General features: G+C 42.6%; 1 protein-coding gene across 1 annotated transcript in view; it reads right to left on the minus strand.

Annotated features, from left to right (window-relative positions):
* Positions 1 to 13508, minus strand: part of myo1d.L (myosin ID L homeolog) — a 44943-nt gene that overhangs the window by 4017 nt on the left and 27418 nt on the right. The window contains 15 exon segments of the mRNA NM_001089637.1: positions 2291 to 2404; positions 2700 to 2804; positions 3011 to 3155; positions 3250 to 3473; positions 5056 to 5263; positions 5387 to 5553; positions 5657 to 5789; positions 6056 to 6130; positions 6830 to 6900; positions 8756 to 8926; positions 10007 to 10121; positions 10722 to 10867; positions 11048 to 11251; positions 11818 to 11934; positions 12566 to 12661. Coding sequence (NP_001083106.1) covers positions 2291 to 2404; positions 2700 to 2804; positions 3011 to 3155; positions 3250 to 3473; positions 5056 to 5263; positions 5387 to 5553; positions 5657 to 5789; positions 6056 to 6130; positions 6830 to 6900; positions 8756 to 8926; positions 10007 to 10121; positions 10722 to 10867; positions 11048 to 11251; positions 11818 to 11934; positions 12566 to 12661 — 2091 coding nt within the window.

Here is a 13508-nt window from a genome sequence, read left to right on the forward strand (position 1 = left end):
ACCTTAAGGCTGTGATTGGCTGTCCCCCTTCTACTGTGCATCTGGCAATGATGATTAGAACACACCCACACCTCATCTGAAACATGCACAGGGCTCTATGGGGAGCTCCAATAAAGGGGTCATTTTAAGAGGTAATGATCATTTTTAGTCCAGAGTGAATCCAGCATCATATATTATTCATTACTACCTGCAAGATTGGGGGCACTTTCACTTATGTTATACGTCTCCTTTAAAATACCACCTGCAAATTGCCTCAGAGCATCAATATTAACACTTTAAGCTTGGTTGGGGGCTAAAGCATGCTGGGAGATATAGTCTAGCAACATCTGAGGACCTAAAAAGTAAAACAGTTAAAGGAGAACTAAACCCTAAAATTAATATGGCTAAAAATGTCATATTTTATTTAGTGAACTTATTGCACGAGGCTAAAGTTTGAGCTTGTCAATAGCAGCAATGATCCAGGACTTCAAACTTGTCACAGGGGGTCACCATCTTGGAAAGTGTCTGTGACACTCGCATGCTCAGTGGGCTCTGATTGGCTGTTGAGAAGCTAAGCTTAGGGCTCGTCACTAATTATCCAGCAGAAAATGAGCTTCCCTGGCTGTAATATAAGCTGATGCTACAGGTTTGCTGATTATTAAATTCTGATGCTAATTGCACTGGTTTCTGTGCTGCCATGTAGTAATTATGTGTATTAATTACTAATCAGCCTTATATTGTGACATTTCTATTCTATGTGTACTGTATATTGTGAGTGGGTCCCTAAGCTCAGTAAGTGACAGCAGCACAGAGCATGTGCAGTGAATCATCAGAAAAGAATATGGGGAGCTACTGGGGCATCTTTGGAGACACAGATCTTTACTGCTAAAGGGCTGTGGTTGCCTAGGACTGGTACAGAAGCACAAAACATGATGTTCAACATTTCTAGCTACTTCTTTAGTTAAGGTTTAGTTCTCCTTTAAAAAAATAACATTTTAAAGAGTTTATATTTCCTCTTTATTCCTCATTATGTCGCACAGAGAGAGCAATTTCATCTGTAATCTTTTTTATTTGTGCTGTAATGGCTGCAGTCTGTGTCGGGAGAAACAGTATGGCACCCCCTGCTGCTTCCAACATGTATAAATAAATAGATTGCACCGTGTGTATCTGGGTAGGAGGTAAGAGTGATTTATATATGAAAACCAGAATAAATCTGCATGGAATGAGGAGAAAGGGCAAGTAAGAGAGGGAGGGGAAGGAGTAGAAAGTAGAATGGGGGGAGTAGAAGGAACAGAAGGTGAAAGGAAAGGGGGTGGATAATCTCAGCAACACGATGTGAGTAAAAAGCTGAATGAATCCAGAGCTGGACCACGCATCGACTGATCCCGTCTCCATGGAGATCCCCATGGAAACTACCCCCCCTCTGACGGGGCTCTCACAGAGATGGGATGCTCTTTCAGGCGGAGATATTGAATGCAGTTGGGTGTAATGTCATAGAATGAAGCTCACGCTCTCATTCTGCCACATTCCCCACCATCTTCCCTTCCTTTGCCCTCCCTTTGTATTGATTGGAGTTGAGATTAAAAAAAAACACAGTGTCCATCAAATTGAATCTTTTTGTCCAAGTGTAACCTGTCTGAGATGATACTATCTGATATATTCCCTATTGTCTAGCCCTGTTTTCAAAGCAGTTGCCCCACCTTTCTGCGCCTAATCCATTTCTTCTATACACCCCCTTATCTCTCTATAGTGTCACTTTAACCTCATTTTTGCTCCTATAATTCCCTTGCACTGCTCCAGCCTATAACACTTGCCCCTATTCTCTCCTCTCTAGTATTCATGTACTCCTAATAATGTATTTACATCAACAACATCCATCACCTGTAAATATTTATGCACTTTAATTCCCTTGAGTGCTCTTTAATCTGTTCTGTTACAAGGGGTTGGCCTGGAATACTGTCCATTCAGCCGGAATGTTCCGTGTATGCTATTGATTATAAGGACAATCAGCCGAGGCACTCGCCCAGGGTAATGTTCTCCACATCTATGTATAGCATATTGCTGAGGTCTGGGCAAGGGGTTGGACAGAGTAGCAAAAGCTTATGAATTACTTGCAAGTCTTTAATTAAACCCTATTTATGTTCAATGCTAAGGTGATATATTGCATTAAGTCAAACCAAGGTTGCAGACACAGTTTAGTCCATTCCAGACATCCATGTCAGCCTTCTTCCTCTGCAATATATCCGACTGCTCTAATGAGCAACCAATGCCATCATATAACCCTGAAACTGTCTATATCCGAATTACTTACATTATAAAGTGGAGTGCTGGTCATTACTTTATACTCCTTCCCAGGATCCATCTTATATAAGTGTCGGTCTGTGATAAAGATGGCGCGATCTTGTACCTTGTTAAACCGGTTGACCTGCAATAAATGAGAGAATCAAGTCAACTTTCAGTAGCTCTCACAGAATAATGCCCACCACTGTACACCGAGCACATAAACACAATAACAGAGAGAGGCAAGAAGAGACTGGCAGCCACTTTCCAGGAATACCAGCAGATACACAAGCACAACACATGTGTCCCATAGGGTAAAACAGTCCCAACTATTAGAGACCAACATGGTTTTTAAGGACATGGCCGCCCACTCTTGCCAATGTAAAGAGACCCAACAGTAACCAGCCCACCATGTATTACCCTCTCCAATGTGTGTGTACCTTCTGCACATGGCAGGAGAACAGTGCCTGCATGAACTTGTCCTTTCTTTGGAGCTCATTGGAGCGAGAAACAAACTGGTTAGAATTGCGAGCGTTCTCTTGATTCTGTAATGAGAACAGACTTGTGAGAGTGACAGAGGAAAGATGTCCTGCCTATGGACAAATGGTGTCAGGTTATTACAGAGCAATCTAAACCAGACAGACAGTTTGCATTAGGTCCATGGCAAATATAGAAGAGCAATGGAAAGAAGTAAATATGGTTTAATGCTATGTTCTACTGACAGACCCACTCTGGTGCCCCTCATGCTCACCGAGGCCAAGTAGCTTCCTTCCCAGCATCTCTGAAGTCCCATATCCACTCTGTGCCCTTTAAGGTTCTCAAAGGCAGCGACTTTAGCCCTGACCTTGGGTATTTCCGCTGGAGGCAAGCTCTTGATTATCTGGTACCCTCTCCATCTGAAGAGAAAGAACACAAACAGACTTATCATATGCACTCTTGGTGCCAACTAAAACCTACTCATATACTGTCCAGCTCAGACACACTTCGTACCTGTTGTAGATGTTCTGCAGGGCCTCCTGGAAGCGCCGCAGCACCCTGGGTGGAGTAGGCCATTTCACGTGTTTGCCATAGTCTCGACTGTTCTTTACTCCGTTGAACCTGTGCATGACCTCACGCAGGTAAGACTTCACCTTGTAGCGTCTGTAGTAGCGAAGGATTGTGAGGCCTGCACGAATCCTCTTACACCGCCGGCGTGCAAGTGTCCCCCTCCATAGCTGGTAACCCAGAAAAATACAAAAACTAACGACTGAACTGTTCACAAGTATACTGTATATGTGCATTTTAAAGGATAAGTAAACCTTTAAAATAAGTCAATGTAAAATTGATGAGGGTGTAATTCTAAGAAGTTTTGCAATTTACATTCATTATTTATTTTCTTTTTATTCCAAGATATTAAGGGATACATGTACTGTTAATATGAATGAATTTTGTTACAACAGCGCCACCTGCTGGTCATTTTTACCACCAGTCTGACCAGCAAGTAGTCAAGGAAGTTGTCAGGAGAAAGAAAGAGGCTGCTCTGATGTTCTTCTGCTTAGGAAAGATTTGAGAAAGGTTTCTAATTTTATTCCTACGCAGAAGAACATCAGAGCAGCCTCTTTCTTTCTCCTGACAACTTCCTTGACTACTTGGTGGTCAGACTGGTGGGAAACTGACCAGCAGGTTTCGCTGTTGTAACAAAATTCATTCATATTAACAGCACATGTATCCCTTAATATCTTGGAATAAAAAGAAAATAAATAATGAATGTAAATGACAAAAGTGCTTAGAATAGAATTCTCATCAATTTTACATTCACTTATTTTAAAGGTTTACTTATCCTTTAATTCAAACAATGAAGCTGCCATGTCGCTTGCATACAAGCATCGATTTAACATAGGTGTTGAGCTCAAACAATTCCTACCTATAGCTGATTCAGAGAAAGGTTAAAATTACACATTCATCTCCTATTTCTTACTGAAAAAAATGATGCCCTAAAAGCAGCAACTCTGACCACTTGGCCTTGCAATAAACCTTACTCACATATTGCTTTATTTTTTAAACTAACAAGCTGAAATCCTCCCATGCAACTGAGCTTTTATTTGTAGCTTTTTGCAATGATGTGTAATTACAGGTTACAGGCATTGCTTGAGTTTCATCCAGTAAGTTACCAACCTGCATCAGAGTGAAGCTTCAAACAACCCCAATAGGATTTTGTGGCAGATTTTTGGCCAGATATTGGTTGGCCCAATAAACTGGACAATAAGCTGCCAGCTTTTCTGATCTCTGCACATTCTGTCTTCCTGTTATATTTAAAATAACAAGCGGCACTACCAATTGCCAGGTCAGCTGCAGCTGGAATCCTTTAGGCCTACAGCACCTGGTAGTTCTGTCAACTGGGTGCTGAAATGCTGAATGCTGAAATCTATGTATGTTACTGGCCTCCACTCAAGACAGACGGATGCACTGACAAGTTGGGAAGGAGATGTGGGTGATTTGTATGTAAAACCAACCAAATATAATGAATTATTTTTTTTATTGAATTCCTTACATAAGACTGAAGAAGTATTTTGTATTTTTCATACTCCTTGTTTATGCACTTTAACATTTGGCCACTAGAGGGCAATATAATAGCATATTTACAACTATATATGTGTGTGTGCATAAGGTGCCATCATCATTTATCTGAAGAAGGCCCTAATAGAAGACCAAACGTTGCTGCTCCCTGTCAGCAGCCTCACAGATGCCTCAGAGATAACATCAGCTGAAAGAACAGTGAGTATAAAGAATGTTTAGCCTGTCTGTCTCCAGTCTCACCTTTTGCAGAAAGAGGATGATTCTGATGAGCATCTCGCTGCGCCTCTCCTCCAGGGAAAACAAGGTGCGCGGCGTGCGGATGAAGATCTTGGTTTTGCCATAAGCCGCATCGTGGTTGAGGCCGCAGTCGACCATGAATCTTTCCACAGCTATACGATCTGAAGGCAGGCTGTGGTTTGGCCAGGTCAGAGACGATATTAACTTGTACCTGAGCAAAACACAACATCTTGGTAAATACAATTTGCCCCTGTCACAGCGAGAGACTGTCTTGTACCGTGACGTGAAGCTGCTGACAATGTGAGGCACAAGAAAAACAAAATGGCCGACTAACCTGTGGAGGAACTTGTCGTACACTTGGCGATATGCAAATCCGGCTCTTCGGACCCGAACATTCTCCAGCAAACCCAGGTATTCCACTTGGTGCCTACACCTCACCTCATCGAATAGAGCGGGAGACTTCTTTTCGTTTGGTTTAATACAGCGAACGTAGTACGGTTCCTGAAACAGGCAAGCATGACAGTCAGGCCCTGTTCCCTCCTCGGCGGTTTCTGGATGATGTCACACATAAATAAACATTTCATAATGATGTCAGGAGTCATACCTTGGATGCCAGGTTATCTACTAGAGCAATCATGGAGTTTTTGAAGAGCGTGGCTGCTGTAAGTGGTCGCTTGGTGACCTCCGTGATGCTGAGCTTCCCTTCTGGCCACATGGTCTTCAGAACTGGGTTGGAGCTGAGGAATGAAAATAATAGGCATCCATGACAGCTGTAATCTCATTTTCTGCTAATGTTTTGATTTTTGAGGATCTCTTAAGTTTAGCAAGTCAGCAACAGCCCACAGCAGACTGAGCATGTGCAGTGTCACTGACACTCAAAAAATGTGGCCGTGGACAATGTGCAGGGCTGGATCATTATTGTTATAGGGCTCCAGAACCGACAGTAAAGTCCGTATATAAAATACAGCATTTCTAGGCCTTATGAATCTAATAGATTCCTTACCTGTTAAACATCAGCCTCTTGAAATCCTGGAAAAGCGTGTCCTTGTTCTTATCAATAAATCCCACCACAGAGTAACTGTTACAAAAGAGAGGGGAAAACATACAGTCACTTGATAGTCCCAGTGGAAAAAAAAACCAACTCTCGAGCAGGGGAGATTTGAGCTCAGGATAAACATCTATCATAATTCCCTGACAGGCTCAAGAGTAATACGGAAGCTCCCATTTTTATGTATAAATGAAATTATGCCGAAAAGGCACACTGTATGTTATGTGCTTATACTATAAGCAGAAAAACATGAAAAATTTGGAATATAAACTTTTTTAAGCTTATATATAGTACATTATTCTATAACCTTATAATAGAGTTGCAGGATAATGCCTTAAAATGTACTTTTAGATTGATGTAGAGAGGGATATTCTGAGACAATTTGCAATCGGCTTTCATTTTTTATTATCAGCAGGCTGGTTTCTAGGCTCTAAATTTCCCTAGCAACCATGCAATGATATGAATAAGAGACTGGAATATGAATAGGAGAGGCCTGAATAGAAAATGAGTAGTAAGTAGCAATAAATGTGTAGCCTTACAGAGCATTTGCTTTTTAGATGGGGTCAGTGACCCCCATTTGAAGGCTGTAAAGAGTCAGAAGAAAAAAGCAAATAATTCCAAAAACTATAAAAAAGAAAAAATGAAGGCCAATTAAGGAAATTAGAGAGCCATTCTATAAAATAGGAAAAGGTGAACCAGCCTTTTAAAGGGCACAGCACAAAAACTCACACCACATCTCCAGCGTAATGACGGATTCGGAAGTCTCGATTATACTCCAGCGCTTTATCTGTAGCACAGACCTGCAAGATGGAATCATAGAGGAGAAGGGATGTCAGTGAGACTGTTAGGAGAGGGCAGCGTGCATGATCCAATTACAGTGTACATCTATTGGATCTATTATCCCGAATGCTTGGGACCTGAGGTTTTCTGGATAAGGGATCTTTCTGTAAATCTCCATACATTGTGTGCTAAGTATCATTTAAACATAAAATTAACCCAAAAGATTGTTTTGCCTCTAATATGCAAGTACAAGGTACTGTTTTATCATTACAGGAAAAAAGGAAATCATTTTTAAATATTATATTTATTTGCTTAAGGGCAGAGACACATGGTCAGATTCGGGGGAAATTAGTCCCCCTGGCGACAAATCTCCTCTTCTTCGAAACAACTAATCTCCCCAAACTGCCTTTCCGGCACGGAGTGCTTCGTTTTCCGAAGTTGCCTCACAAGGAAACCGAAGTGCTTCGATTGCCATCCTGTCTGCAATTTTCTAGCCGGCGGGAAGGCAGTTCAGGTTGATTAGTAACAGGTTTCCGCGTAAGTAAATCCATTATTTCAGCGTCGGATTGGGGGTCCTGGGGTTCACTGGGACTGCTGCCTCTGCAGTCCGAGGAGGAGGGGACCAGGGAGGACATTCAGAAGGCGCAGTAGGCTTTGTGCAGGGAGCAGGTCTGGGCCCATGAGGACAGGGGCCACCTGTTTTTTTCCCGGTGTCCCGATGGTCCAGTCCGACCCTGGTTTATATAAATAAACTCAAATCTGCTGTTTCTGTGTTTAGTTCCAGTAATTAGAATGTAAGCTCAATGGACATGGGCTTTTTTCATATCTTCCCATGAAAGTACAGGTGACTATTCTCCCTACGTAATGGTACATGTGCCTTGTGTAGGGTTGCCACCTTTTCTCGAAAAAAAAAACCCGGCTTTCCTATCTATTTATCTTTTTTCCTATTAATAACATTGGGATTAACCATCATTTTTACCAGCCATGCCTGTAAAATACCGGCCAGGTGGCAACCCTAGCCTTGTGGAGCAACATAAATACACATGTATACGGCCAAGCAAAGGCCAATACCAAACTTCTGTCCTGTATTTTGTAACTACAGCAAGAATGGTTGCTTAAACAATCTGCCAGCCATTTTGTTTGTGTTAATCATATCACTCCCTTTCTGTACCAAATTTTATACTTGTATTAGCTGCTTTCACTTTACGCTGAGGTAAAAGTACCTGAAAAAACAATTTTAGAGTTTTAATTTTTGCAAGACGGCTGAGTGCCTTGAGAAGCGTGTGTGGAGAGCATAAAATGTATGAATTATATCTCAGCAATGGCTTCCGCTGGGGGCTTTTATCACGCACTCTGCTTAGGAATTTAGCTTTGATGAAGTCCCTGCCCCACTTCAGACAATGGACAAATAGACAGAGAGGCCACACAGATGAGACACAGTGCAGGAGGCAACATGAAGCAGTGAGAGCTTGGTAACAGGCCAGCAGTGTTCAGGCAGCCTTGATCAGGTGACCCCACAGACCTGTTCTTATTGGCTAGACATGACATCACTTACTGAACAAGGGTTTACCTCAGCCGTGCGCACACAAACAGACCATATAAATGAGCGAAGGCAATTAGACACACATGTCTGTGCCATTCGTGTTTACTTCTCCTCGCTGCCACCCATAAGTAACCGTTTATTCACCGGCCATACAAACTGACTAGGCCAATTAGGAAGCATTAAAGAAGCTCAAAAATCCAGTGTTGGTAATACATACCCTCCTCCTCTGACAGGACTATTTTAATTAACATTAATAAATGGAAGATTATAAGCATTGCGCACAGCATAGGTTGGCATTGGCACCCACAGACACTGTGTGGCATCTCCCATACCTTCCTGCTCGAGTAATGCGCGTGTTTCCCGAGCTGTTTGTTCAGAGCTTCCAGGAACATGTCGTCCGTCACCTTCCCGACATTCATACAGGCGTCGTCCAGCAAAGAAATGATCCCTTTGTGCTGCTGCTCCACCAGGTCCACAATGATCTGGTTATCAAAATAGTCAATCTGTGGAGATACAGGGGGCACGGGGGGAAAGGCCAGGGTAGTTGAGCTTGTGTAAAATTTTAATTTTTTACCGTAATTGTGCGTTTATATATTTTCATTAACTTTTACCCCTTGAAAGTGGTCTAGATGGATCCACTAGGAGGGTGAACATGCCAGGGGACTGAGAATCAAAACAGGCCTGGCATTTTAGATACACAGATGTCCAAACTGTCTCCCACCAGCCTAATAAATAATTACTGTCTATGGCAACTTACAGCAGCCCCTCTGCCATTTATCAGAACCCACAGATTGGCAGTCTGGGCCTGCCAGGGAAGATGTGACTAATGCAGCAGAACCAGGGCCTTGCATCTATATGTATGTGTCCCCTTATGGATATTCAGAGTATCATACATCATATCAGATTATACATTATTAACATCACTCCCTGCCCCAGTGCAGCTTATGATCTAATGGTCTCTATGACACACACATTGTAAACTGACCCAATAAACATAAAGATCAAATGATAAAGCCCAGCTGCATATATATATATATATTTATAGACAGTGATATGTAGTGTTTATCTATTTGTATTTGTCTTATCTGACCATAAATGATCAGGCTATATTGTGATAAATGCACTGACACATTCCTTTTCCGTTATTAATGTACATTAGCCAAGGACAGATACTTGCCCTACTGCTTGCTGGACAGATATAGCAAAAACATCATGTTGATAAACACTGGGATGAACAGCAGTATCAAGATGAATAACCTGAGTGGTAGCAGTTCCAATGCATGCATATAAATATAATTAGGCAATGAAGAAGTGTTGTGTGCACAAGGTAGGCCCAGTGGGAATGACCATGAAACAGGCCAAATGGTTATGAATAGAGTCCACTGACACCGGAGCCCACAGGGAGGTTTCCTGGTATACTAGTGGGCCAGTCCAACACTGAGCAGGCCTCATTCTATCCCTTTAGTTCCTGGTTATTACTAAACCAATAAACAGGTCATAAGAAGGCGACTACTGAGCCAGCCATACTGCTGGGCATGGTATCCCTACAAGCAAAATAAACCATTAATGCCATCATTACTCACATGTTTCCAGGGTATCCCCTCTCTCTGATATTCTGCCTGCTCCTGGGTTAATACAAGTTGGATGAACAGTTGCTGTAGCTTCTCATTGCAATAATTTATGCAAAATTGCTCTAGGCTAGAAAACAAGAGCAGAAAGGACACCTTCAGACTTTATTGACTTAAGCTCCCTTCCTTCTTTTGCATTTGGCCCCTAGCTTATTAAAAGGATAAAGCATTGCTATTTCACCTGTTTAATCATAATATGTAGGGTTGCAAGGACACCAAAAATTATCCATCCCAAATCCCACCCAAATTAAACTGCAGGCGTGTGTTCTAGGTGTATCTTGGAGAAAAAAGAGGAATTTTACCCCATTCTTACTCTAACTGGCCTTCAGACTGAGCCACTCCACTGGGCTCCACCAAGGGGGCCATCCCCACAGTTTGGGAACCACTGCGTTATAACAAGTGGTGGCACCTCAGCAGCTAATGGTTCTAAACAGTTAATCATGGTCTAATGCCCAAATGAATGGATAGCCTCTAACATGTTTAACTAAATCATAGAAACCAGAACTGAACTGGAGCAAGCCTACCAAGTGGGAAATCGGTAACATACTTGCTACTACAACTCCCACCAAACTTATCCAGTCCTTTATTACTAATTAACCCAGAAAACACATGTATATTCCACTCATGACATTCCATCGTCAAAGTGATGCCACTTCTCACTGCACCTCACCTGTTGTTATCAAAAATTTCAAAGCCGTATATATCCAGTACACCGATCACGGTGTTCTTTCCATGCAGAGAGGCATCCTGCTGTTTCACGTCAATTACATCATTTATCCGATTCACAATCCAGCAAAAGAGGCGTTCATAGATGGCCTGAAAGACATTAGAAGAATGGGTTTCCTGTTGTAGGACTTCTCTACCTTCCATAAAGCTGTTACCGACTCAGCCTTATCTTGTTGCAGCCATTCCGTTTAATGCTCCCATAGACTGACTTATATCCAGGCCTGACAAGAAACCATTATAGAGAATGTAGGGAGGACTATTTGTTTTTACCTTGGCAAAAGCATCTCTGCCGTAATTGGCTTCCTTCTCGGTATGCTGCTTGTCTATTACATCCCTTCCTGTGGCCACCGTTCGGAAGAGAAGGGCTTTCTCTACTTGCTCAGACCTAGTGCCCAGAAGGTCTGCCACTACTGAAACGACTTTGCCATTCTCTATTAGAGTGGTGTCCCCGTCCACAATGAACTTGAGATTCCCCTGGAATAGCAAATGTGAAAGAAATTGTAGAAAGACACTTTGAGGTTATGGACTTACTGTATACGAGACAATGGGCAGATTCTGTATCAGGATACCCTATCTCTGTCAGCCTGCAGGAAAACAGACAGACCCTGTAACCCTCTAAAAGAAAAGGGACAGACTTTACATCTTACCCTAAGAGATAAGGGGCAGATTCTGTATCCTCAACATGTGTTAAACTACAAGGCCCTATCTCTCTGCAGGAGAAGAGACATATGTAATATCCTTTCCAGGTGAATAGACAAACTCAATAGATGTCCCTATATTTGTGCCAGATAAGGGCAAGAAAGAGACTCTGGGTATAGGAATATATATTGTACCATGTAGCATCCTAAATCTGTGCCACCCGTCGGGTTAAGGGATGCAATTAGTAACCAACATCTCATCCTATCTTTGTAGACAAAAGCCACTGTGCAGCCATTAGTTTCCCTGCGCTGTGCCACCGTAGATGACATTGGGGAGACTTTGCTTCCTATTGGTAACCATTAGGAATACCCTCCCCCCTAAATCTGATATCTCATACTCACCAGGTGTAGAATGGCAGCCAGAATTTTGTACACTGTCTGAATCTCCTCTGGCTTGAACCCAATCACTTTCATGGCCTCAGCGACTTCTTTAAAATCTCCCGCATCATTATTAGAAGACTAGGAGAGAGATGTGGAGAGAATGTGGGCTAAAATATTATAGCTCCCCCTTGCTAAGTAGAACAAAGAAGCTCCTTGCAGAACTGACTTGTAAACCATAATGCAAACTTAAAGGAGAAGGAAAGTCGTCTTGCACTTGGGGGTGCCAAATGTTAGGCACCCCCAAGTGATTGTATTTACTTACCCCGGGCCGGCGCTCCTATTAGCAGAAAACTGCACAGGCCCGTGGTTATACCAGTGAGCACCACAGAGCGGTCCTCTTCCGGCTTCTTCTTTCTTCAAATTTCCCGGGGAAGACACATGCGCAGTAGAACGAAATAGCCGACTTTTTAGTTAAAGTTTGGCTTTTCGCTCTCCTGCGCATGAACAGCCGCGCAAAGAAAGAGGAAGACGGAAGAGGATTGCTCCGTGCTGCTCACTGGTATAACCCCGGGCTGGTGCAGTTTTCTGCTGATAGGAGCACCGGTCTGTGGTTTCAGGTAAGTAAATACATTCACTTGCGTAACATTGGGCACCCCCAAGTGCAAGAAGACTTTCCTTCTCCTTTAACAATGTGAAATTTTGGTTGCCCATTGCAACCTCCCCCTTAATGCACTGCTGGTTGGATGTTGTTTAGATGATGGATTCTTACCTTGAGCTGAGCAAGAGAGCGGGTGTAGGCGTATGAAGAGATATCCCTCTGTAGGTGGAGGGAGCGAAGGGTCTGCTCGGGGGCACCTAGAATCATCTGAAAGAGAATCATAACATCATTATACCAAGTGAATATCATGGGAAACAAGTACTCAGCTGTAATATGTGTAACAGTGCCCCTTAAAAGCAAAGGGTGGACTTTAATGAAGAAAGTAAGTAGGGGAATAAAAATGTAGAGCGAAGCTTCCATAGCTCTATACTTAAAGTGACAGCTGCAAATATAGTGTCACTTGTGTGTCTGTCCCAGCAGGTATCCAAACTACGATAACTTTCTCAATGCAGTCATCCTTCCAACTAACCCCAGACCTCCCTTGTTCCTGTCAGTACAAGACTACATTGCCATTCATGATTTTATAAGCACACCCAATTACTATAATTGTAGCATGATGTATGGTATAGAGAATGAATGGCTGCCACCCACACATGCATTAGGATGTGCACAGATGCTCCAGGCTATTTCCCGTACACGTGGTGCTATCAGTGGATGTGTCATGTTCTATTTATCCTTATCCAAACATAAAAAGAGTTTCAAGGCTGGGCCATAGGTCAATTCATCCGTCTTTCATTCTCCCTTAATCTCACTGCATGTCGAATCCTCACTGACCTGTCTCGGGCACTTCCATGTTCATCAGGTTTTCTTCATACTCTTCAGAGTAGAGTGTGAATGAGAGTTGGCAAAGATGACTAGAGGAAGAAAGATCGCCAGAGCAAAGGTTGAAGTTGGGAAGGAAGAGCACGGGTTGGTGAATGAGAGTAGGCAAAGAGAGATCAAGATAGTCAGGGATGAATAGTGAAGATCATGCGAGTGAAAAGTGCAATGAGTGAAAGTGTATAGTGGTTGAAGTAGAAGAGAGTAGTTGGGGAGAAAGAGAGAAAGAAGGCAC

Source organism: Xenopus laevis, chromosome 9_10L (assembly GCF_017654675.1).
Source record: "Xenopus laevis strain J_2021 chromosome 9_10L, Xenopus_laevis_v10.1, whole genome shotgun sequence".
NCBI lineage: Eukaryota > Metazoa > Chordata > Amphibia > Anura > Pipidae > Xenopus > Xenopus laevis.